This window comes from Sinohyriopsis cumingii, chromosome 8 (assembly GCF_028554795.1).
Source record: "Sinohyriopsis cumingii isolate HCF-2022 chromosome 8, ASM2855479v2, whole genome shotgun sequence".
NCBI lineage: Eukaryota > Metazoa > Mollusca > Bivalvia > Unionida > Unionidae > Sinohyriopsis > Sinohyriopsis cumingii.
Genome location: NC_142968.1, coordinates 12,036,709 through 12,064,127, shown reverse-complemented (window position 1 = coordinate 12,064,127; position 27,419 = coordinate 12,036,709). Strand labels below are relative to the sequence as shown.

Below are 27,419 nucleotides of genomic sequence, written 5' to 3'. Positions count from 1 at the left end.
TTGTTGTAGTTTATATACTTGCTTTCTTTGCAGATACTGTATTGTATTAATACTGGACTGGTTATCCATGATGTGGCACACAAGATAAGTTGGGCTAGAAGTTTTCCATTCAGAATTTTCAGTGATATTTTTCTTATATATCATCAGCAGGGGTGACAGCCCTTGAGTAATAAAATACTACTTACAGTTGTGTTGTAATTTGCAATCAGAAATTATACTGTAATGATAAATAAAAGATCCTGCAGAAGAAAGAAAATTTGTATAAAATTTAGCAATTTTGTATAGTTCTTGAACAGAAATCAGGTGGAAGGTTGGACCATTTGTACCCTGCACGGAAAACATTTGACAACATGGTAGCAGTTTAAACATTATGAAGGCCATAACCCTTTCAGAGAGTTGAATGTTATCTGAGGAAAGAAATTGAAAACTATTAAAGCCAATGTAAAAGGAACTCTCTTAGCCCATTAGTGATAAATTAATACATTTTCATTGCCTCAACGGGTTCCATTTGTGAATGACATTTTAAATAAACTTTTAATCTTAAGATGAAATGCATGTTTTCTTTTTCCATTCAAATTTTCAAGGATATTTCTCCTTTATATTTGTCTTTCATTTTTGAGGTGAAGGTAGATATCATCCAAATATGCAGCTCATGTAATAAATCATTTTAAATTTACCAGTGTATTGTGATTACTTTTCAGTTAAAACAGCATTTTTTTCCATTTTTCATTGTTGCAGTAAATACCACTACGTTGCCACTGTGATTTAATGTAGCAAAAATAGACAACTGAGATAAGAATCAAATTTACAGACACAAAGTGACAAGTAATTAAAATTTTCTGAAAGTGCAACAGAAAGTAGATATCTCAGAACTTTTAAAGAAATTTAATATCAATTTTTTTTTTCTTGCCTTGTGGCACAACAACAATTGCTATTATACTTTATTAGCATTTAATTTGATGTGATATGATTTGGATTTTTAATGTAGCTTTAATAATTTTTCAGTCATATCGCCACGATGTCTAATGTGGCAGTTTATAGTGATGTCTAGCACTGGGACATCATGCCACAGACATTTAGCATGATGTCCCACCCAGTCACATTATCCTGACACCACGCCGACAAGTCCTAACACTAACCTCTTAATGCTGAGTGCCAAGCGAGGCAGCTGTTAGTACCATTTTTGTAAAACTTTGGTATGACTTGGCCGTGGATTGAACCCATGACCTCCCGCATCTGAGGCGGATGCTCTAACCACTCAGCCACTGGAGCGATCCATGTCACACGCATGATTTTTTCAGCTCTGCTGGCCATAAACCATTAGAGCTTATGGGATGGTCTTTTGTTCATCTTGGGTCTATCTGTTAACACAAGTTGTTATTGATATTCCTAAAATATTTGGAAGATTGCCATAAAACTTTGCACATGCATTCATTCCATAGTCTAGTTGGTCCCTCATAAAAATGGCACAAATCAGACATCCAGTATGGCCACCACAGTGGCCATCTTGAACATCTTGTTATGGCTACTACTTCTGAAATGAATAGTCATATCAAAGTGGGTTTTCACTGAAAGACTAAACATGGTGTCTGGTCCAGAATGAAAATGGGACCAACCTTTTAATGCCATGGTGACCATCTCACAAATCTTGTTATAGATACTTCTTCTGAATGAAATGACCAATAGTGTCTTGTTGGTCATAAATGACAATGGTGCCAATTTGGTTTCCAATATGGCTACCACAGTGGCCATTTTGAGATCTTTTTGTTACTAATCCTGAATGAAAATTATTATTGCCATCTCATGGTCATAAATTAAAATAGTGCTGATGTCTGATATGCCTACAACAGTTGAAATTATTGTTTTAACTGCAGCAGAAATAATGGTTGTATCAACAATGAGTTGTAAGTAAACAAATTATTTTTATGTCTAATTGGTCCTAATGGTGACATTCAGACATGAATGACCATATCAGTGTGTGGTTTACACATGAAGGCTTCTTATGATTTCAAATTGATCCAACGAAAAAAATGTTACTAATCCAACTTCTGTGACTATCGCAATGGCCATCTTGAAAATCTTGTTATGACTACATCTTTTAGTTGTCTGCTGATATTGCACCAGAAGGCTTGTTGGTACTAAAAAGACATTGTACCAGACTGATATCAGATATAACCATCATGGCATCCATCTTGAAAGTCATGTCATATCAGCTTGGGGTTTCCACTTCAAGACTTTGTAATGGGGTTTCCACTTCAAGACTTTGTAATGAGGTTTCCACTTCAAGACTTTGTGACTGCTCCAGTGGCCTGGTGGTTAGGCATCTGCCTAGGATGTGGGAGGTTGTGAGTTCAATCCCTGGCTGAGTCATACCAAAGACTTACAAAAATGGTACTAACAGCTGCCTCGCTTGGTGTTCAGCATTAAGAGGTTAGCGTTAGGACTGGTTGGCCTGGTGTCAGGATAATGTGTCTGTGTGGGACATCATGCTACATGTCTCCAGCATGATGCCCCAATGCTAGACATCACTATAAACTGTCACACCGCAGACATTGTAGCGATATGACTGATTTTTTTTTAAAGCTACGTTAAAAATCCAAATCACACACACACACTCAAGACTTTGTAATGATGCATTGTTGGTTATCAGTGAAAATGGTACAAAGCTAATAGCCAGTATGTCCACCACAGTAGCTTATTTGAATCTTGCTATTGCAGAAGAATACAGAGATGCCTTCAACACTCAGCAGTTACAAGGAAAAAAAATGTTCTTATCTTGAATCCTGGAAAGTCTTTTCAGCCAGTGGAGTGTCAGTCCCTTCAAGGGACTCGTTTATTGTGTAATGTAGAATATGAAATTAAATTCTGTACTCTTATTCCGATTTACAGGTTAATAATATATATGTACTGTGAAGAGGATGGCCCTGAAACCATTTCATTAGTCAAATCCAATTAAGGCTGGCCAGGATGGAAGGGGGAGAATCAAATCTAATTCGAAAACAGAACTTGGCTTTCCGCAGTCTTGAAGAGATTCCACAAGAAATCATTGATGAGGCTGGGAAAATGGTGGAAGAGTTGGATCTCACACACAATAAACTATCATATCCTTTTTTGTTCATAGTCAGTTGTTGGCAGAGTCATTATATTCTGGTTTGTTTTTAAAATCTTCATTGTAGAAGCAACTCAAAGTCTGATCACATAGGAGTTGTTGTTGATAATAATACTGTATTCTGATTTTTGAGTATATGGTGATGTTACATAATGATAGATTCACAAAACTTGAAAGAATAGACATTATATTACTCATGTACCTTAAGCAGTATACATGAGTATGCTGTTCAGTCATGTACTTTATTCAGTGTATGTGACTGTTGCTTACATACCTTCATGTACATGACTGCTACTCATGTACATGTACCTTAATCAGTGTACATGACTGCTACTCATGTACATATACCTTAATCAGTGTACATGACCGCTACTCATGTACATATACCTTAATCAGTGTACATGACTGCTACTCATGTACATATACCTTAATCAGTGTACATGACTGCTACTCATGTACATGTACCTTCATTAGTGTACATGACTATGCAACTCATGTACATGTACTTTAATCAATGTACATGACTATGCCATTCACGTACATGTACCTGAATCAGTGTACATGTCTGATGCTGATGTACCTTAGTGTACATGACTGCTGCTCATGAACCCAGTTAACCAAATATGGGTCTCTACTTGGTACTGAACAAATATTAAAGACATGGTTCAACTAAAGGACCCTTAGCTGGGAAAACAAAATTGGTGCTGCATGTAGGTGGTAAGGGATTAAGGTCAGACATGCACATTGTGTTGCTAAATTGCTCAAAAGAAGCACATGCGGTTAACTGAATATAGGACTACACTTGGGCACTGAACAGATGTTTCATTTTTGGCTAAATAAAATGAGTTGTCAACTGGGAAAACAATGTAGGTGCAGCCTTTACATGCACTGGCAGATATCTTAGGAAATATCACTTGGAAGTTGGACACCAAAAAAAGGCCAATAAAAATCAAAACTTGTATTGCTTCAGATACAAACTGTGTTTATACAGCAAATATAAAATGTAAGTTCAAATATATTTTTTTTTTACTTGCACTCAGATGGAAGCAATATACATCTTAGTAAACACACTGTAAACAACACTGATTGACATTTCACTTTGTAGAGATTAGTAGATAAAGTGTTGCTTAATAAATGCTGTAATGAAACATAACAAGTATGCATTTCTGGCTGAGAGTAGTGGCACAGAAATGTAAAAATATTTAATTGATATTATTTTGTATGTATTGCAAATCCCTAGATTTATCCAGTATCTTGTACTTATAAGATGACCCACTAGATTTATCCAGTGTTTTGTACTTATAAAATGACCCACTAGATTTATCCAGTGTTTTGTACTTATAAAATGACCCACTAGATTTATCCAGTATTTTGTACTTATACGATGACCCACTAGATTTATCCAGTGTTTTGTTCTTATAAGATGACCCACTAGATTTATCCAGTGTTTTGTACTTATAAAATGACCCACTAGATTTATCCAGTGTTTTGTACTTATAAAATGACCCTCTAGATTTATCCAGTATCTTGTACCTATAAGATGACCCACTACTCTACAAGAATAGAATTTTCTGTAAAAGCATCAATTTCTATGCGTCTATGGATAGTACTAGTTATAATGTTTCATAATGGCTTTCTTTTAAAGCCCAGAATGTAATTGTAAGCATTAGTGGCCAGTATCAAGCAAATTTTTTGGAGAGAATGCAGTTGTACAGGGTGTGTGTAATAGTTTTATAATGACATGGATAAATGGAATAGCTACAGAATTTGGCTCTGATATAATGTCAAATTGAAGAATCATCAAATTGTGGAATGATATAATGTCAGATTGAAGAATCATCAAATTGTGGAATGATATAATGTCAGATTGAAGAATCATTAAATTGTGGAATGATATAATGTCAGATTGAAGAATCATCAAATTGTGGAATGATATAATGTCAGATTGAAGAATCATTAAATTGTGGAATGATATAATGTCAGATTGAAGAATCATCAAATTGTGGAATGATATAATGTCAGATTGAATCATTAAATTGTGGAATGATATAATGTCAGATTGAAGAATCATTAAATTGTGGAATGATATAATGTCAGATTGCAGAATCATCAAATTGTGGAATGATATAATGTCAGATTGAAGAATCATCAAATTGTGGAATGATATAATGTCAGATTGAATCATTAAATTGTGGAATGATATAATGTCAGATTGAAGAATCATTAAATTGTGGAATGATATAATGTCAGATTGAAGAATCATCAAATTGTGGAATGATATAATGTCAGATTGAAGAATCATTAAATTGTGGAATGATATAATGTCAGATTGAAGAATCATCAAATTGTGGAATGATATAATGTCAGATTGAAGAATCATTAAATTGTGGAATGATATAATGTCAGATTGAAGACTCATTAAATTGTGGAATGATGTGATGTCAGATTGCAGAATCATTAAATTGTGGAATGATATGATGACAGATTGAAGAATCATTAAATTGTGGAATGATATAATGTCAGATTGAAGAATCATCAAATTGTGGAATGATATAATGTCAGATTGAAGAATCATCAAATTGTGGAATTTTGTGATAAAGATTTTCATATACTGGACAATCATAAATGCATCACAATTTTGCATGATAATTTGAATTAATGATATGTACCACAGTTGGCAACCACTTAACCTGAGGTTGACATGCTGTTAACTTGATATTAAAGTGCAATTGAAAATGTAAGTAATTGTGTGTCAGAGTTCTTGCAGGTATCTTAGGAACTCTTATAAGAAATTATTTTTAATTACCATTGTCATGTGATGGCTGCAGGGATTACTATTCTGTAGGACTCTGCATCATTATAAAATGGTTCCTATTAAATGGCATATACGTTTATGGATTGTATTTCATTGCATGTACTATATTTTTTATTTTTAGTTATGTACTTCATTACACGGTGGTCTCTATTGGATGATATAATCTGGCCTCCATGGACAGCATTATAAAGAGGGAGTACTGTATTATGACAATATAGTCTAACCTCTTTTCTCAGCCACCCTTTAATTGATTTTATAAGATTATTATTATGATTTAAATTGGATCGAAAATAATCGGTCGAAATTGAATCGGTTTATCCAGTAATTTAGTCAGTTAGACCTTTTAATAAAAATTTCTTTTATTTGCCATGGCATCAACAAGACTGACTGAGAAAAATGTATTTGTTTCAATTTCGTGTTAAAAAAAATGGGAGACCATTTAAAGTCCTCCATTTTGTAATTTAAGGAAAGAATTTAATAAATAAAGCAGATGGCAAAAGTTGTTATTTCATTCGGTACAGTTATTCATTTGCTGTTTTCCTTAATGTCCCTTAGAGATCTTAAGTTTTTAGTGGACTATCCAAACTTGAAGACTCTGGTCGTAGATCATAATAATATTACATCAAATGTCAAGATGCCAGAGATGCCCTACCTCCACACTCTCTGGGTCAACCACAACCAAATAAAAAATCTTGGTAAGTTAAGATTATGTTAAAAAATTACAAATACCAGGATTACAGTTGTAACCGATCATGAAATGTGGATGAGTCATGAATACATTCTGATATATTTAATGTATTTTTGAAACCCATATTTTTGATAAGGTTACTAACACACGGAACCATTTTAACTTTAAATGTCATGCAGAAGATAAAAGTGAATGATTATGAACAACAAATTTAGAACTGCTGCAATATCTTTGCAGACAAAGCTTCCTGTAAGCAAATTATCAATCAAAGAATACTGAAACCAAAAAGAAATGGACTGATCAAGGGAGTAAACCATGCAACATTTACTCATTGTCAAACAGATTTCTTTTAATTACATCCTATAATATGCAGAACACTATTTATCTTCCCCACGGAGTGAACATGTGAATATTAAGTACTTTAAAACAGTGATAAAAAAATATTCTTGAAAGAATGACAAAAGTTAAAGACAACCCAAAATTTTGAAGCAACTCTTTAGTAGGTCTGTATTAACTTCATTGAAAGAAAGGTCGGAGTGAGGAAACGTGGTGAAAATAGATATAAAACATATTCTAATAGAAGAAAACACAATTCAGTTTAAAAATTTTAAGATATTTAAAGTTAGTATATTGATTGCAACTCTAAAGACGTGATTTATACATTGATACATGTATGTATGAAATGTGAAGCCTTTTGCATAGGTCAGATGAAAAATGAAATAAGAAAATGGCAGTACACAGCAAACAAGAACAGAAGATCTCTGATTATTAAAACTATTTAACAGATAAATATTTTCATTACTTTTCATGAGGAAATGTCTTCATAACTTTTCACAAAGAAACTTTAACACCTTACATTATATAAATTATTTACAGATAAGGAATATTTATGGAAAAAAAATGAATTTTATTTCATATGCATTCTGCAACGAGACCTTAATAATTCTAACTAGTTATTCTAGATTCATGAAATATTAAAATGGGATGCTTTGCATATTGTATCATTATATTTATATATTTTCATAACATGGCCATAGAAAAGTTATATTGAACTTTTTTAATTTATATGGACAAGTTTATACACCATATCAAGACAATATAAACCTGTTTATTTCTGTGATCATCAGATTTTGTGATGTTTCAGAAAATGATATTTATGTGGGTACTTAAATCTGGCAGGTGTGCCACAAATAGTTGTCTTCACAGATACCTCATGATGTCTATCAAGACCTTTAAATATTAGCTTTGGCCAATGAAAATGACTACCCTATATGAAATAGAGACTGCTGAGAATTTAATGGGTACCATGTATATATATGTTTGTATGCATGTATGTATCTATGCATGTATGTATGTATATATGTATGTGGGGGCCGAGTGGTCTAAAGTGCTCTCCGTTATGGATCACTGCCATCTCGCCTCTGTCTGCGTGAGTTTGAGTCTCGGATTCAGCTAATGTGGGTATGTGAGAAAGCTTGCCAGTAGCTTCTCATGGGTCGGTGGTTCTTTCCGAGGTTTTCCCGGGTTCTTCCTCCACCATTAATACTGGCCGCCATGTATAGCCTATCGTGTGCTGAAAAATGGCGTTAAACCCTACAACAACACAACAACACAACACATGTATGTATGTATGTATGTATGAATGTATGTATGTATGTATGTATGTATGTATGTATGTATGTATGTATGTATGTATGTATGTGTGTATGTATGTATGTATGTATGTATGTATGTATGTATGTATACTGCTCAGAGTATGTAATGAGTACCCTGTTTATCAGAGGCTGCTGACAGTATCCAATGGGAGCCCTATATGTAATAGAGATTGCATACAGTATCTAATGGGAGCCATATATATATATATATATATATATATATATATATATATATATATATATATATATATATACACACACAACATAGAGACTGCAGACAGTCTCTAATAGGTAGCATATAGGGGGTGTTATACCGATATTATGAACTTCTGAGAGATTGACAGGTTTAAGGTGAAATTGTTTACATTTGCAACATGCACAGTGGAGAGAATGTTAGCATACCTCTATGTAAATTTCATGTACTATGGCTCAAATTTCTTTGAATATTGTACTTGTGGAAATTGTACATGATCTAAAGCTGCCACAGCTAGCCAAAATGACTATTCTCATGTCCTCAAAAAGACCAGAATTAGTCTAAAGTGCACTATCTTTAGCACATATTGAAATAAGGAAACCAAATTTTGCCAGACTAAGCAATACCTGTTTCTGAAAGTGCAATGAATGAATTGCCAAATATATAAAATGTTTATAAAAAAGGTATCAGCTCTTTATTTCACCAATTACCTCTGAAGTTCAGGAAGTGGAAGCTGAGCCAGCAGTTTTTTGATAGGTGAACATTTGATGTAAGGCCAAGCTAACTATACTCAATTTAACCCATATTGCAGCCATCAGTCATATGCCAAAATAAACAGAATTAAAAGTTCTTTTAACAAGCCATAAGATATACAATGTCTTTTTCAAATAGCCAGCATAACCAGTGAGGAAACCAGTTGAAACACTATTTTTTGTAAAATCTAACCCTATGCAAAATGCAAAACTGTACAACACCACCATATATAAAAGAGACAGTCATGGCTACCCTATATATAAAATATACTGCACACAGTATCTAATGGCTACCCTACATACATGTATATAAAATATACTGCATACAGTATCTAATGGTTACACTATATATAAAATATACTGCACACAGTATGTAATGGCTACCCTATATATAAAATATACTGCACACACTATCTAATGTTTACCCTATATATAAAATATACTGCACACATTATCTAATGGCTACCCTATATATAAAATATACTGCACACAGTATTTAATGGTTACCCTATATATAAAATATACTGCACACAGTATCTAATGGCTACCCTATATATAAAAAATATTCTGCACACTATCTAATGGCTAGCCTATATATAAAATATACTGCACACAGTATCTAATGGTTACCTTATATATAAAATATACTGCACACAGTGTCTAATGGCTACCCTATATATAAAATATACTGCACACACTATCTAATGGTTACCCTATATATAAAATATACTGCACACAGTGTCTAATGGCTACCCTATATATAAAATATACTGCACACAGTATCTAATGGCTACCCTATATATAAAATATACTGCACACAGTATCTAATGGTTACCTTATATATAAAATATACTGCAAACAGTATCTAAGCAAACAAAAACAGCAGAATAATACTGCAATATAGTATTTGCAGCGAGTTGTACTTCATAATATGTAATATAACAACTTTCCAGTGATTAAAACATTTCACAGCAGAAACTTTTCTTTGCAAGTGGTACCTTTTTGTAAACGAATTTGCACAGAATGTACATCTTTTGTTCAATGATGTTTGGGCTGTAGCCGACAAAAATATGATTTGCAGTGTTCGAAATGAATGAATGACAAAAATATGATTTGCAGTGTTCGAAATGAAGGAATGACAAAAATATGATTTGCAGTGTTCGAAATGAAGGAATGACAAAAATATGATTTGCAATGTTCGAAATGAAGGAATGACAAAAATATGATTTGCAATGTTCGAAATGAAGGAATGACAAAAATATGATTCGCAATGTTCGAAATGAAGGAATGGCAAAAATATGATTTGCAGTGTTCGAAATGAAGGAATGACAAAAATATGATTTGCAATGTTCAAAATGAAGGAATGACAAAAATATGATTTGCAGTGTTCGAAATGAAGGAATGACAAAAATGTTTAGATGTTTTGTCATTAAAAGATATGATTTTCTACATTTGTTTTTTAACATCTGTTTAAGGAATATGGTTTTGAGTCTGACACAAGTAAATACAGTACTGCTGTGTAATTTAATTTTCATATTTGAGGGTTGAACCATATTAAGACTGTTCAAGAAATGAATTAGTAAAAGATTTCCTCACAAATCTTCTTATTATTTGAATGAAAAGTAATACATTTTTCAGCACATTTTCAAACCATGCAAAATATGGTACAAGGCATATAGTATTCACTTGTCATCATTACCAAGGTGTAAATTTGCAGTCGAGTTAAATTGAATTGTGTGTATGTGTGTGACTGAATTGAATTGTATGTCAGTGCATGACCAAAATAAATTGAATTGTATATCTGTGTGACTGAATTGAATTGTGTCAGTGCATGACTGAAATAAATTGAATTGTGTATCTGTGTGTGACTGAATTGAATTGTGTCAGTGCATGACTGAAATAAATTGAATTGTGTATCTGTGTGTGACTGAATTGAATTGTATGTCAGTGCGTGACTGAAATGAATTGTGTGTGTGTGACAATTAAATTGAATTGTGTATCTGTGTGTGACTGAATTAAATTGAATTGTGTATCTGTGTGTGACTGAATTAAATTGAATTGTGTATTTGTGTGTGTCTGAGTTAAATGGAATTATGTAACTGTGTGTGACTGAATTAAATTGTGTCTGTGTGACTGAATTGAATTGTATATCTGTGTGTGACTGAATTGAATTGAATTGTGTGTCTGTAACTGAATTGAATTGTGTATCTGCATGTGACAATTAAATTGAATTGTGTGTCTGTGTGTGACTGAATTGAATTGAATAGTGTATCTATGTGTGTCTGAATTCAATTGTTTGTCTGTTGTGACTGAATTAAATTGAATTGTGTATATGTGTGTGACTGAATTAATTTGAATTGTGTGTCTGTGTGACTGAATTGAATCGATTTGTGCATCTGTGTGTGACAGTTTAATTGAATTGTTTGTCTGTTGTGACTGAATTAAATTGAATTGTGTGCCTGTGTGTGACTGAATTAAATTGAATTGTCAAGAATATTTTATTTAGTGGTAATTTTTATTTCGGTAGGATTTTACTAGGATCTATTTTTCAGGAGTGTTTTTAGCCACGCTCTCTCGAAAATGCCCAAATATGAAAATATTGTCAATGATGAACAACGAGGCTGCACCAAGTTATTTCAATGGAGGAAGCTACGAGCAGTATATGGACTATAGGTTTGTTTGAATTCCATTAATTTCTAACTCTAAAGAACTAATTAATCTTTGTTATTAATTGCAAATCATTTGTAATTAATTAATTTCTAACTCTAAACGTGACATATTTATTTTGGTATATAAAGACTATTTGACACAAAGACTTATTTCTATGAACTTCATAAAGCTTTTGAATAATTAAAATATTTAAAGAACTAATTAATCTTTGTTATTAGTTGCAAATCATTTGTAATTAAGACATCATCAAATCCTGGTACTTCCATCATGTAACTTGTCTCAACATTTAGAATAGTAATTTTACTGTAGACTTGGAGTCAAGGCAAGTTTAGGATGAAAGAGCAAGATAGTTCTAAAAAAAATCATTCAGTTTGGATTTACATTAAATAAGTCATTCCAGATGATAGTATCATTTTAGCATGTAAATTGTATTATTTTATATAACAGATTCATCAATATATTAAGGATATGGTCATAATTGAAAGGTGGTTTCCAAAACCCTAGGTCTTTTAAGTCAGGGTTTACTGTATTATAGGGAATACAGTACATGTCCAGTTGGATACTGTATGTTGTAGGACAGCACTCACTCACTATAAGGCGCTTCATTATAACACAGTTTCTTTTATTAGGCCCATCATTATAACACAGTTTCTTTTATTAGGCCCATCATTGTAACACAGTTTCAGTTATTAGGCATATCTTTGTAATACAGCTTAAGTCCATTCATTATAGCACAGTTCATGTTATTAGGATCTTCATTGCAGCACATTTTCTGTTATTAGTCATTTCTTTGTAATACAGTTTATGTTATAAGTCCATTCATTATAGCACAGTTCCTGTTATTAGGCCCTTCATTTTAATACAGTTCCTGTTATTAGGCCCTTCATTGTAATAGAGTTTATGTTATAAGTCCATTCATTATAACACAGTTCCTGTTATAAGTCCATTTATTATAATAGTTCCTGTAAATTAGGCCCTTCATTGTAATACAGTTTACAAGTCCATTCATTATAACACAGTTCCTGTTATTAGGCCCTTCATTGTAATACAGTTTATGTTATTAAGTCCATTCATTATAACACAGTTCATGTTATAAGTCCATTCATTATAACACAGTTCCTGTTAAAGTCCATGCATTATAACACAGTTGCTGTTATTAGGCCCTTCACTGTAATACAGTTTATGTTGTAAGTCCATTCATTATAACACAGTTCCTGTTATAAGGCAGGTAGGGTCAAGGATCTTTTTTTGTTATGTAGTAGATAAATTATGTTTCATGTATGTTACTTCATTATAGCATGGTCTCACTATACTGTGGTATTTTCCTATGCTTCCATGGGCAATGTTAGAATGAGGGAATACTGTATACTGAAATGTTTTAAATGATTGTGTGCTTGTGTGTGTTGTGGGATTTTTATCGAGCTTTAAAAGTCTAGTCCTGTAGCTACTATATATGGAGTTTGACAGTTTATAGTGATATCTAGCACTGAGGAATCATGCCAGACATGTTGCATCATGTCCCACCCAGTCACATTATCCTGACACCAGGCTGACCAGTCCTAACACTAAGCTCTTAATGTTGAGTGCCAAGCAAAGCAGCTGCTTGTACCATTTTTTGTAAGTCTTTGGTTTGACTCGGAGGGGGGTCGAACCTATGACCTTCTGCATCCAAGGCAGATGCTCTTACCACTTAGGCCAGTTTTTAATGAGAATAATACCTCTGTCTGAATACAGAGAAATGTATATAACAGTGTGATCCCTCTATAACACAGTGGTGGGGTCCATAGAACCCATCCTTCTTAAAAGAACAAACCGTGTTATAACCAGCTAAGTCAGTTTGCTTGAAGAAAATGAAGAATGTACAAAAAATGATGGCCATTGGAGGGAGGTGTGGTAATAAAAGCAGATGCCAAAATATATGCTTTTGATTAAATGAAGACAGAACTATTAATAAATATATTTGTATATTGACAACTTGCATTTTGCAGTACAGTTCATAATGCATTAAGTTCTTTACATGCATGTGAAAAATTCATTAATTTGATTATAAATAACGTGTTATAAAATTCATGTATGGGTTACATCCTGTTAGAAAACACAAATAACATATATAAAAAATGGTAGTCCTCATTTAATCTACATCCCGTTGTCAACAAATGTGTCACTAAACAATTCATTATGATATTGTCACCAGTATCACATGGCTATAGTTGTTTTACATGTGATATTTACTTAAACTGGCCTAGATTTTGGTCAGTTATCATCTCGCAGATGCTACTCAGGGGATGAGGCTATTCACAAGGTAATAAGAACATGAATAAATTAAAAAGTAACTCGATGGCCAGATATATTTAGTTTCAAAAGATAGGAAATTTAAATTACGTTTTATGCTGCCATTGTTAGCAATCATAAGCATAAACATCTTTTTTTGAACAAAAGAGAAAACTTTCACTTCACAATAAACGTTTTCCGGTCACTTTGGAAAATGCAACAATCCATCAGACTCCATTTTTTTTATTTAAGCTTGGTGCTGACTTTCTTTGATGAAAGGTGCTTTTTTTTTATTGAAGATTGTAGTTGGCTTGCATTGATGAAAGATTCATGTGTTATTGAAGACACCGCTAAAGAACAAATGTGGAGGACCAAATTAAGGCTCGTTTGTTGTTCTGGTGGCAACATGAAATAATTGTACAACATCGATTGTGACTGAATTTTTTCATTTGCTTAGTATTTACATAGAACAATTAGAGCTTTAAATGTAATCAGTTTTGTTTGAAGTTTCAGCGAAACTATTTTTTCTGGGTACATTTAAAAATGTGAGCTGTCATTTGGTTGATTGTAGTTGTTCTTATTCCTGCCTTCAAAGGTTGGTCAATTATAGCTAGGCTGGTAGCAGGATACAGTACTTGGGTCAGAGGTTGGCATAAGCATATTATAAAAACGCAGTCTTAAGATGGTTTGGCAATATGAACAAAAAATTTGTTTATGTAACAATATATAGATTCCATTATATTTTATCTCCAAGTTTTTGGCTTCCTTTCTTGGTTCATTTGAATTTTTCCATTCCAAATTCAGGATTGTAAATATAGGTTTATACAGCCAACAATGTTGTCGCAAAAATAAAATGACCAGATGGTATCTTTTGGTGCCAATAAGGAAAAACAAGTGTTTCACTGACAAAGCCCAAGCACAATCCCTGAATAAACTTTTCCCATATTTTTCACATTTTTTAGAAAATAAATATTTTTTTTTGTATGAGAAAATTATATGTATAGGAAATTTCAGATGCCATGACATGATCATCAGATAATAGAACTCACACACAATCCCAAAATGATAGTAAACTGTTTACATGTTATTTTTCGTACTTTTAAGAAGAAAAAATATTTTTGTGCACAAGAAAAATACATGCATATGAAATTTCAGTTGCCATGCAACAGTCATGTTATGTCCAGATTCATGTTATAACAGACTGCTATATCAGGTCGTGCTGTATAAAGGTCACTTAGGGACCTCAATTTTGTGTCCTTATTGGACAAGTGTTCGTCATTTTGAGAAGAAATGTGCATGGATTGCAAAGGTCTTGAAAGGCCGCTTAACTTCATGTCTGTCTTGAAAAACCCTTTTAAATGATAAAAAGTGGAAAAACCCTATGAAAAGTCCTTAAATCTTCAATTTGGTAGTCTTTATAAAGCCCTTGAATATTTGACTTGTTAAGTGTTTCATTTTCACTTATTAAATTATATTTGGGGAAAACTGTACATAAACATTCATTATAATCCTTCATTTTATCACATGTTGCATTTATTTGGATTTCTTTCATATTTATGATGTATTGTCGTATGACCAGACTGTTTTTTGTGTGTTGTTTTTGACACTTCAGGCAGAACTGAGTCGTAACACATTCAAATCCAAATAACAGAAATGTTCTGACTGATGTTTCGTAATAGTGCAATTTCATGTAAATTTTCATGTGGAGAGAGAAAATCTTGTCATTAATGTTTCCTAATTGGGTGGTTTCATCTTAATTTTCATCTGGAGAGACCTTTGATTAAGCTTAACATTTTAAGATACTTATGGTAAATAATGCAAAGAAAGGGGAGTATTTTATGGGTCTGTTGATGAATCATTAAGTAAGATGGCACATTAGATGGCTGTCCATATCCAATACTGGCAAGGTGACAAAGTTTCATCGGGTTTTGGGGATCCCAGTTTCTTGGGCATGCAACTGCAGAAGACATCTTGAGTGACTTTATACATGCATCTGGAAAATTAGTAATGACTATAAATTTTGCTGACAGTATCATTATTTTATGTTTATATATATATATATATATATATATATATATATATATATATATATATATATATATATATATATATATATATATATATATATATATATATATATATATATATATATATACATTCCTATGTTACATGTTTAGGCACTAATAAACAATAACAAAAGAAAAAGTGAAAACAGCAAGCATTGAAAAATATAGCTAATAATTTATTTCCCTGGAAAAACACTGTAAAAGTAAAATTCAAGAACTTACGGTTTTAGGAATCAAATCCAAAAATAATTCAAGAATAATCCACTAATTAAATTTTAGAAGTATTACAGATGGTGTCTGTAGTTCTTTTTTGGTTCACAAACAATATTCTGGTGTTTGAATTTCTGACTAAAATTTAAAGAAATGTCTTTGTCCAAGAATTCTGTATAAGCACTCAAATATCTCCAGGAAAAGAATTAGTCTTTTAGAATCCAAATAATTTGAATAAAAATTAAAATATAACTCCAAACTGGTCACAACAAAACAAACACCTTACGTCCCAGTTCTTAGAAGCCCAACTGACTAATTTCTCTAAAGACAAAGGTTATACAGTAACTTTAGATGCAAAACAGATTCCCAGATGAGGATCACATGATCACATTTCAGAACCATTTAGAAGGTATCTACACCTCTAAGGTCATGTATTCCAGTACAGCCTCGATTTCACTATTATCATTCACACATTAAAAATGAATTTAAAAAGAAGAAGTTGCTTACTTGATTCTCAATCAGGGCCAGGAACTAGGTCATCAAAAGATACAAAGTTCAGTGTTTATGACTAACAGTCAGGTCATACTAATTTCCAGAAAATATAAAATTCCTAGTAAACAAAATTACATTACTTTGAAATTAAATTAAATTATATATATATATATATATATATATATATATATATATATATATATATATATATATATATATATATATATATATATAATGTTTTATTTCAAGACTTAAACTGGAAATTTTATTTTATAATTTGGAAGATGAACTCATGACAGTTAAATTAAGTAATGCTTGAGACTTTAAATTTGGGCAAGTTATTTTAAGTAAGCTCTTGAAAAAAAATAACAAGCACATGAGAGGTCCTTAAATTTGGTCCCTAGATTTTTATATGAACCATGTAGGTATGAAACTTAAGAAACTGTTTATAAATGTAGTTCTTTATGCATAAGTGTTTGTTATCAAGAGGTGCATAGTAAGACAGGTTTTGATATTCATTCTCCTTTTGATTATGTCCAGTTTAGATTGAACAAAACACGTGTCCATTATACAGTTGTCTAACAAAGCAAGTTTGGATATACAGTCTACTTTTGATTATATCCCACTTAAATACAACCCAGCAGGTGTCTGTTATTGAGATGAGTCTTCTAACACAGGTTTTGATGTAGTACCCTTTTCATTATATCCCTTTTAAACTGAATGAAGTAGATCTCAAGAATAGAGAGATTCTGATATAACAGCAGGTTTCTCTGTACATTCTCCTGATTATATCCCACTTAAATTGAACTGGTGTCCATTACAGAGGTTTCTACTAAGGAATGTTTTTATGTAGTCTCCTTTTGATTATATCCCACTGAAAATGTGCCCAGCAGGTGTCCATTGCAGAGAGGTGTCTGCTAAGTCAGGTTTTGCTATCTCCTTTTGATTATATACCACTTAAACTATTCATTGACATGACTCTTTAATAATAGGTCATTGAAAAATCTGTTCAGTTTAAATGTTATTTCATCATTTTAAAATCCTATCTATATGTACCACATTTAAATTACATGTAATTTCATCATTTTAAAATTCTGTCTGTATGTACCACATTTCAATTACATGTAATTTCATCATTTTAAAATCCTATCTATATGTACGACATTTCAGTTACATGTAATTTCATCATTTTAAAATCCTATCTATAAGACCACATTTAAATTACATGTAATTTCATCATTTTAAAAATCCTATCTATATGACCACATTTCAATTACATGTAATTGCATCATTGTAAAATCCTATCTATATCACCACAGATCAGTAACTTATAATTTCATTATTTTATGGGGATGCAGAAAATGACATTTCACTTTTTCAGGCACTACACTATCAGCCAGCTTCCTCATTTGGAAGTCTTAGATGATACCAAAGTGACCCCACAAGAGAGGGCAGAAGCATGCAGGATATACAGAATGGTATGGAATAATATTTATCCATTTATATCAAATAGTGATATAACCTCTAGTAAAAAAATTAATGCCACTAAGTAATATTAATGGTATACCTCAAATCTGTTTCATCATTTCTCACAGTTTAGCTGTATCACAAAGCAGTGTCACAAATGTAATATACTGCAAAATCCAGTCACATAAGGCCAAGCTGTATCACAAAGCAGTGTCTCTAATTTAATTTACTGCAAAATCCACAGTCACATAAGGCCAAGCTGTATCACAAAGCAGTGTCTCTAATTTACTATACTGCAAAATCCACAGCCACATAAGGCCAAGCTGTATTACAAAGCAGTGTCCCTAATTTAATATACTGCAAAATCCAGTCACATAAGGCCAAGCTGTATCACAAAGCAGTGTCACTAATTTAATATACTGCAAAATCCAGTCACATAAGGCCAAGCAGTATCACAAAGAAGTGTTACTAAGTAATATTAGACATCAAATTCATTTTACCATGTCACACTGACATAAGACCTAGCAGTATCACAAAGGTGTGTCACTGAGTAATACTGTATTATACCTCAGATGTATTCAACATGTCACACTGACATAAAGACCAGTAGTATCACAAAGATGTGTCACTGAGCAGTGGCATAACTTCCATGGTAGCAGGTACAGCCATAATATGGGGCCCAGCCCAATTAGGAAAAAACTAAGTGACAGTTGGGGGCAGGGGCAGTACAAAATGTCTGCTGTAGGGCCTGTGGTGAGATAGGTATGCCACTGTCACTGAGTAATATTTTACCTCAAATTCATTTCATCATGTCACACTGACATGAAGCCCAGCAGTATAACAAAGGTGTCACTGAGTAATATTATACTTCAAATTCATTTCAGCATGTCACAGTGACATAAAACTCAGCAGTATCATGTCACACCTACATAAAGCCCAGCAGTATCACAACAGTGTGTCACTAAGTAATATTATACCACAAATTCTTTTCATCATGTCACACTGACATAAAGCATGGCAGTATCATAAATGTACAAATGCATGTCACTCAATAATATTTATTTTTTTATACCTCAAATTCATTTCATCATGTCACACTGACATAAAGCTCAGCAGTATCACAAATGTGTGTCACTTTGTAATATTATACCTCAAATTCATTTAATCATGTCACACTGACATAAAGCTCAGCAGTACCACAAATGTGTCATTGGGTAATCATAAATACCTTAGGAGAACTACTATGACAACAAGCACAGCTGCTGGGCTAGTAAGCTTTCTATATGCGGGTTGCTCAGTCGCCTCTTGCTCTTGAATGTTTCACTGAGTGATGTTTATCTGCATAAGCATTCCATCATATTTAAAGAGTACTTAGTCATTCACATGGGTAGCCCATGTCATTTCACTAGGTAGGTTTGGGCTTATATATATATATATATATATATATATATATATATATATATATATATATGTTTGCATGTTTTTATGCCCTTAAGAAATTCCTTATATATTTATTATTTCATCATTACTGTTACATGGAGGTGAGTTTCCTTTACCACTGTGATTACAGCTTAGCCTTAGAACACCATGTTTTAATGATTGTACATGTATATGCCATCATTGACATTCGCTACAGTTTGAATTGTAATTAAGATAGCATGCTTTTGCTATTTTCCACATAACCCTCATTTGATATATTAGCTCTACACCCACGCTCTGTTCAACTACACAAGTGCATGCCCACAGCTTTATACTTCTCCTCCCTACTGGTAGCATTGTCATTACATTTTACCTGTACACTTCATTGCTTTATAAGACTGTTATTGATTTCTGGATCAACTTGTTAAGATTTAGCTCAGCACCAACATTGCCTTCTAAAGACAGGTGCAGGGCTACAGTTTTTATAAATTTGGCCCTATTTGTCTTACAGATTAGAATTATTGGTAGAAAGGATGTCACCAGTCTGCATCCTGATCTTTCCTCAGTGTGAGCATTTCTGGTGGACATGATAGATAAGTCCATGCTTACTATTCCGCCATGAAGCACTGGACATTGACATGCTCCAAAACACTTCTGGCCTCCAAGTCGCCACCACAGGACTCAGCATTCTTGGTGACTCACTTCTGCCTTGCCTCCATGGGGTTTGAGTCTAATCCTTTTGTGGAAGAGCAAGGAAATGAGATAAACAAACAGGCATGTTCCCTCTTGCTTAGCAGACATATGGACTGGTTACATGGATCAAACATCGTGTAACCCATCCCAACCTGACAGTATCCTCCCCACATGGATGGCCTATTTCCATTGCGACCAGTAAAGCCATATATCAGGGAACATGACGTTCAAAAACAATATTATGGACTCAGTCACTAACAGCCCAGCTTCCAGTATGTCAAACTCGTCTTTTGCAGACATGTACAGTGACCAGTCTAACCCACGTACCACCTCAAGACACTCATTCGGCATGATGCCATGATTAGTTCCTCACGTTTCAACAGATGTAATTTCATAATCTCTCTACACTCTGCCATGAGAAGAGACTCTTTGGTCAGTGACTGTGTTGAAGTCACGGTTACTAATTCAAGTGTTCTATGAGTTGAGTGAGCAGCATACCACATCACTTTTCACCAGCTAAGTCTCAAGTATTACAGGGGACCTTAACCTCGCTCATGCAACCAAGAAGATATTGTTTGTTCTAAAGTGATGTCATCAATTCTTGACTATCCAATGTCATGGGAAGTTTCAGCCTTCCAAGCCTCCTTTGAGGAAAATTTCCACTTTAGATCCCTCAGAGTTCTGCCCTTCTCCTTCTCCCACTTCATCAACAATCATTGCAGACCTGCCAACTCTTATGATTTTGCCGTAAGTCATACAAAAATTACTCTTAAAATACGAACTTACGGCATACTAGCAAAAACTACAGAAATATTATCATTGTCGAAAAATCTGGATAATTGATTCATCCATATTTGATTTGAATCCAGGTTTCATATTAGAATTAGTGAATTTAGTCAGGGAAATAGATTAACTTTACAGCAGCACCCCATATGCTTTAAACTGCGCCTGTTTGATCATGCGAAGTGTCTGCATGATCAGACTGTTGATTATATAATTTTTTTAAATGGCATCCAGAAAGCGAAAGGAAAAATAAGCTTCTGGAAAAGTTTTATATAATTAACACAGAAGATTACAAAAAATAGTATTCAGATTCTTGTGAATAAAAGCTAGAAAGGACACAATTACATTTATTGGACATCACATTCCAATTTGAGCATGTCTCGTGGCGGGAGATATGATTGCAATTGTCATGTGAAACAGAAAAAGAATTTACAAGAATTACGTCAAGTTCAACATTCACCTACAGCATCAAATCAGGACTTTCATATTGGGATTCAACATCAGCCCCTGGGTATTCACTCATCTGATGAATTAAGTAATGGCGCATGTCTGGACCATTTCTTTGCATGGCAACATCAAGTTACCTGAATGACATCTGGCATAAATATCTAAACACAACATGATAACCCTTGTTACACTGCTTACCAACCTGGTAACAAGGAAAAATCTCTCAACAATTTGTTCATCTAGTTTGTCCCCTCAGGACTGGGCATTGAAAATCTGAACCATGTTGGCTTCTTAATTTTGGGGAAACAAATTCTGTCTGCTCAGAACTACTTCCACCTACTAGGCTTGCACAATGCAGGAGCAGACCTCATTGTCCTGGGCTGCCTTTTTATGTGCCCATTGGAAATGATTCTTCTGTCCCAATGGAGGCCACAAATTTGTCCACTGGACTAACCTCTCATCATCTGTACAAAATTGAGGTACCATCTGCAGAATAGGGGAATCCTAACTTGGCTAATGGCAGGTATAACTCGGCCGGTGTCTGTAACAATGCCAATTGTAAACAACTAATCCACACAAAAGTTTGTCATATCCCGGGATGCTAAATAAAATGTACTAACCAAGTCATTGTCCTGAAACAATCAATGAAACAGACAGAATGCTCTCGTCATCCCATGGTTTTCACTCAGATATGTACCTGATTGAACTAACTATTGGTGGATCAGTTTGGACAAGGTAGAGTACCAAACTTCCAACCTTTGTATTATGTCCAGTCTCGGATTCAAAAGCCTGGACAGTTGATGCTTTATCAAGAGATTGGAATGGTTTGGAACCAGGAAACATATGCCCACCCTCCTACTTCTTTGATTCCAAAGTGATACAAAAAGCAAGAGAGAATCAGAGTTTCGGCTGATCTTCATTGCACCACTCAGATGGGAGAAGTAATGGATCAATAGCCTTATCAGTCTCACAACAGAACCTCTTCAGAACATTTCGATTTCTCAATCAAACATGACAACAGTTTGATTCCTACCCAGAGTTACTGAACCTGCATGCCTGGATCATATTAAACAGGGCCTCAGAAATAAACAATTCAAGCAGCTGAACAAGTCAACCTTCCAGGTCTATTGACAGCTTCACGACTTCGGCTGAATTTGCAGGGGGAATATTTTTCCCTATTGGAAGCTGTGCCCTGACAGATGGAGTCCCCTCCAATCGGGTTATCTAAAAGATGTCTTACATACCTTAGGCGACTGGAGATGGTATCTCTGGATTATGGGGATGTACCCTCCCTCCACGTCTTACCTGTTCTCCTAAGGTATTTTGATTGGGTAAAGTATTTAAAGAAGAAACCAATTTTTCCTGGTAAAATATGCTTCTTCAAGAATACTTACCAAATCATAATACACATTCACACTCCCAGCTTCCCTGCAGTTAATCCATGGAGAGCATAACTGAGAGGTTCATGGATTTTGCTGTCAATCCTTATACATAAGGGGAGATCACTGCTTGACTGCCATCTAGGTTAGTAGATATTTTTTTTCCTTAAGCTAAAAGTAGTATCTGGAAGGTGTGGATTTGTGAGGTAGTTCTCCTAAGGTATCATGACTTGGTAAGTATTCTCAAAAAAACATTTACTATGAAAAACTGGTTTTCAGTAGAATGCTGAGAAAAGGTAATTGCCTAAATATTTGGTGTGATGTTTTTAGGTATTAATTCTGCAATCAGAGATAAAGAAAAGAAAAGACTTAAAACATTAAAAGTCAGAGTTCATGTTTCTAGAGCAATATTGGTATTGACTTCTGATCATAAAAGAAACATAATTATTGTTTCTCACAATGTATGTTCATTCCATTAAATCTGTGTAATACCATAGCCATGAAAGCCATTAGTATTCCATGTAATATTTGATACAGGTTTAATAATTATTTAATACATTATTGTTAATTATCTAAAACAGATTTAATATTCATTTTTAGCATATTTAATAATTATTTAATACACATTTAATATCCTGAATCATTCACTACCAATGTTCTTTGCATGCCATTTAAAAGTGATCACTTGTGAAATGTTGGATTATTGAACTTTCTTTTTAAAATCTATCCTCTTACATAGCTATGGGTCCAGGTAATTCAGAATCACTTTTTAAAATCTCTAGTCTTATATAACTCAGGGTCCAGCCAGTTCAGAGTCACATTTTAAAATCTCTATTCTTATATAGCTAAGGGTCCAGCCAGTTTAGAGTAACTTTTTTAATCTATGATCTTTATGTTGGTACGGGTTCAGAGTCTCTTAAAAATTTTACAATGGTGAGTTATATTTTCTTGGTCTGCTCTTAGTTGAGCATCTGTCCACATGTAAGGGTAATGGCATATAAAAGTGCCCACATGTAAGGGTAATTGCATAGAAAAGTGTCCACATGTATGGGTAATTGTATTGGAAAGTGTCCACATGTATGGTAATTGCATAGAAAAGTGTCCACATGTACAGGTAATTGCATAGAAAAGTGTCCACATGTATGGGTAATTGTATTGGAAAGTGTCCACATGTATGGTAATTGCATAGAAAAGTGTCCACATGTACAGGTAATTGCATAGAAAAGTGTCCACATGTATGGTAATTGCATAGAAAAGTGTCCACATGTACAGGTAATTGCATAGAAAAGTGTCCACATGTACAGGTAATTGCATAGAAAAGTGTCCACATGTACAGGTAATTGCATAGAAAAATGTCCACATGTATGGGTAATTGCATAGAAAAGTGTACATCTTCTCACTAATTGCTAATAAAATAAAATTAACCAAATTTGCACAGGTTAAGGATTAAACACTCTTCATATCATATGTTATGTTGGTGGTAGTTTTTTTTTCTTCGGTATGCCGCTGTTATTGAGATCACATTTGTTTTTTACAGCTAGAAGCCGATACTGTGTAACAGCTGATTTATGGCAGGTCATAAATTGACTTTGTTATTTTCTTTCATTGGACTTTTATTGCAATTATTAATGTACTGTATAAGAATTTGTTTTTTTATATAATAAGAGACTTGTCTCAGCCATGTCATTTTCCGCTTCATCTTTCCCAGAGTTCATTGCGCTACAATATGCCTACTAGTCATTTCACATCTTTCCCAGACTTTTTTGTGCAGCTATACACCTACATCATGTCACATCTTTCCCAGAGTTCATTCTACTACAATACGCCTACTACATGTCACAGCCATCTTACTCATCATCTCTCCCTGAATGTATTCTATTACAGTATGCCTACTACATGTCACAGCCATGTCATCTTACTCATCATCTCTCCCAGAATTCATTCTGCTACACTGTATCTACTATGTAAAAGGTCATGTAATAATGTAATGTCATATCAGTCATGTAATAATGTGATGTCATATCAATCATGTAATAAAGTGATGTCATATCAGCCATGTTGCCAAGTGGTCTAAAGCGCTGTCTGTTACGGATCACTGCCATCTCACCTCTGTCTGCATGGGTTCGAGTCTCAGATTCAGCCAATGTGGGTATGTGAGAAAGCTTGCCAGTAGCTTCTCGAAGGTCGGTGGTTATTTCAGGGGATTTCCCAGGTTCTTCGTCCACCATTAATAATGGCTGCCATGTATAGCCTATTGTGTGCTGAAAAATGGCGTTAAACCCTACAACAACAACATCAAATCAGTCATGTAATAATGTGATGTCATATCAGTCATGTTATAATTTGATGTCATATCAGTCATGTTATAATGTAATGTCATATCAGTCATGTAATAATCTAATGTCATATCAGTCATGTTATAATTTGATGTCATATCAGTCATGTTATAATGTGATGTCATATCAGTCATGTAATAATGTGATGTCATATCAGTCATGTTATAATGTGATGTCATATCAGTCATGTTATAATGTAATGTCATATCAGTCATGTAATAATTTGATGTCATATCAGTCATGTTATAATGTAATGTCATATCAGTCATGTTATAATGTAATGTCATATCAGTCATGTTATAATGTAATGTCATATCAGTCATGTTATAATCTAATGTCATATCAGTCATGTTATAATGTAATGTCATATCAGTCATGTAATAATTTGATGTCATATCAGTCATGTTATAATGTAATGTCATATCAGTCATGTAATAATCTAATGTCATATCAGTCATGTAATAATGTGATGTGGGGCCCCGAGTGGCCAAGTGGTTTAAAGCGCTCACCGTTCCGGATCACTGCCATCTCACCTCTGTCTGTGTTGGTTCAAGTCCAAGGCTCGACTAGCGTGGGTATGTGGGAGAGCTTGCCAGTAGCTTCTCGTGGGTCTGTGGTTCTTCCCAGGGTTTTCCAGGGTTCTTCCTTCACCATTTATACTGGCTGCCATGTATAGCGTATCTTGTGCTGAAAAATGGCATTAAACCCTAGAACAACAACAACAACAACAAAAATAATGTGATGTTATATCAGTCATGTAATAATGTGTCAGATCAGTTTAGAAAAAATTACGGCTGGTAAGTGACATGTCTTTAATATCCAGACATTCCTCGAGATCAGAGTTAGTGACATACTGTTAGACTTCACTCAGATAGCTGTAAATTACATTCTAGGCATGCTATAGACATCTTTGGTTTTATATTGTTTGTCAAATATATCTTATTAAGATAGAAAAAATTAATACAGTGATACACAAAGGTAATATCTGATCAAAGAGTTGGCCATTAATTATTTTGTTGATTGGAAGCTCAGACACTTAAAAATGTATTTCATATGAAAATGATCTTAGACAATGTAATCCAAGCTGATGAAGCCTGGCAATCCTTAAAAAGATTCCAGGAAGAACCAAGAATACCACATAATTATATTGCGAATCTTAAATATGACTGAATCCTTGGTAGAACTCTGAGACTATTTGTAATTATATTTTAGATTTGAAATATGAAACTATAAATCCTGAGGACAACTCTATGTTGTAATGATATTTTAGATTTGTTGTTGTTGTTGTTGTAGGGTTTAACACCATTTTTCAGCACAAGATAGGCTATACATGGCGGCCAGTATTACTGGTGGAGGAAGAACTTGGGGAAAACCCCGGAAAGGACCACTGACCCACGAGAAGCTACTGGCAAGCTTTCTCACATACCCACATTGGCTGAATCCGAGACTTGAACCTACGCAGACAGAGGTGAGATGGCAGTGATCCATAAGGGAGAGCGCTTTAGACCACTCGGCCACTTGGGGCCCCCATTTTAGATTTGAAGTATGAAACTGTAAATCCTGAGGAGAACTCTATGTTGTAATTATATTGTAGATTAGAAATATAACACTTTAAATCTTGGGGAGTACTCTGAGTACCCTGCAATCATATTGTAGACTAGAAATATAACACTTTAAATCTTGGGGAGCACTCTGAGTACTCTGCAATCATATTGTAGACTAGAAATATAACACTTTAAATCTTGGGGAGCACTCTGAGTACCCTGCAATTATATTGTAGACTAGAAATATAAAACTTTAAATCTTGGGGAGCACACTGAGTACCCTGCAATCATATTGTAGATTAGAAATATAAAACTTTAAATCTTGGGGAACTTCCTGATTACCTTGTAATTATATTGTAGATTTGAAGTATGAACTGTAAATCAACATTTTCAGAATCCAACAAATTCTACATAAAAAAAGTTCCTGTTAGTCCAAGTTTAATTTAAAGGCATGTTTTAAATTTAAAAACTGCTATCTTTAAGTTTTTTCTTGCTCCTAGTCATGATGTGAAAAATGTGTAAATTGACAAAATAATATAGAATAATTATTATAAAATTATTTTACTAACCACAGAATTCAATAAATGATAATGCAAATCCAGCCTTATTAGCCCTTAGGGCTACCAGAATTCAGTGAATCATAATGCAA

General features: G+C 33.8%; 1 protein-coding gene across 1 annotated transcript in view; it reads left to right on the top strand.

Moving 5' to 3' along the window:
* The window catches only part of LOC149792983 (leucine-rich melanocyte differentiation-associated protein-like), a 42,916-nt gene that overhangs the window by 2,514 nt on the left and 12,983 nt on the right, over positions 1-27,419 (top strand). Inside the window, exons 2-5 of the mRNA XM_089966852.1 lie at positions 2,890-3,102; positions 6,481-6,619; positions 11,546-11,666; positions 18,084-18,180. Coding sequence (XP_089822978.1) covers positions 2,968-3,102; positions 6,481-6,619; positions 11,546-11,666; positions 18,084-18,180 — 492 coding nt within the window. The 5' untranslated portion in view covers positions 2,890-2,967. The remainder of the gene's footprint in view (positions 1-2,889; positions 3,103-6,480; positions 6,620-11,545; positions 11,667-18,083; positions 18,181-27,419) is intronic.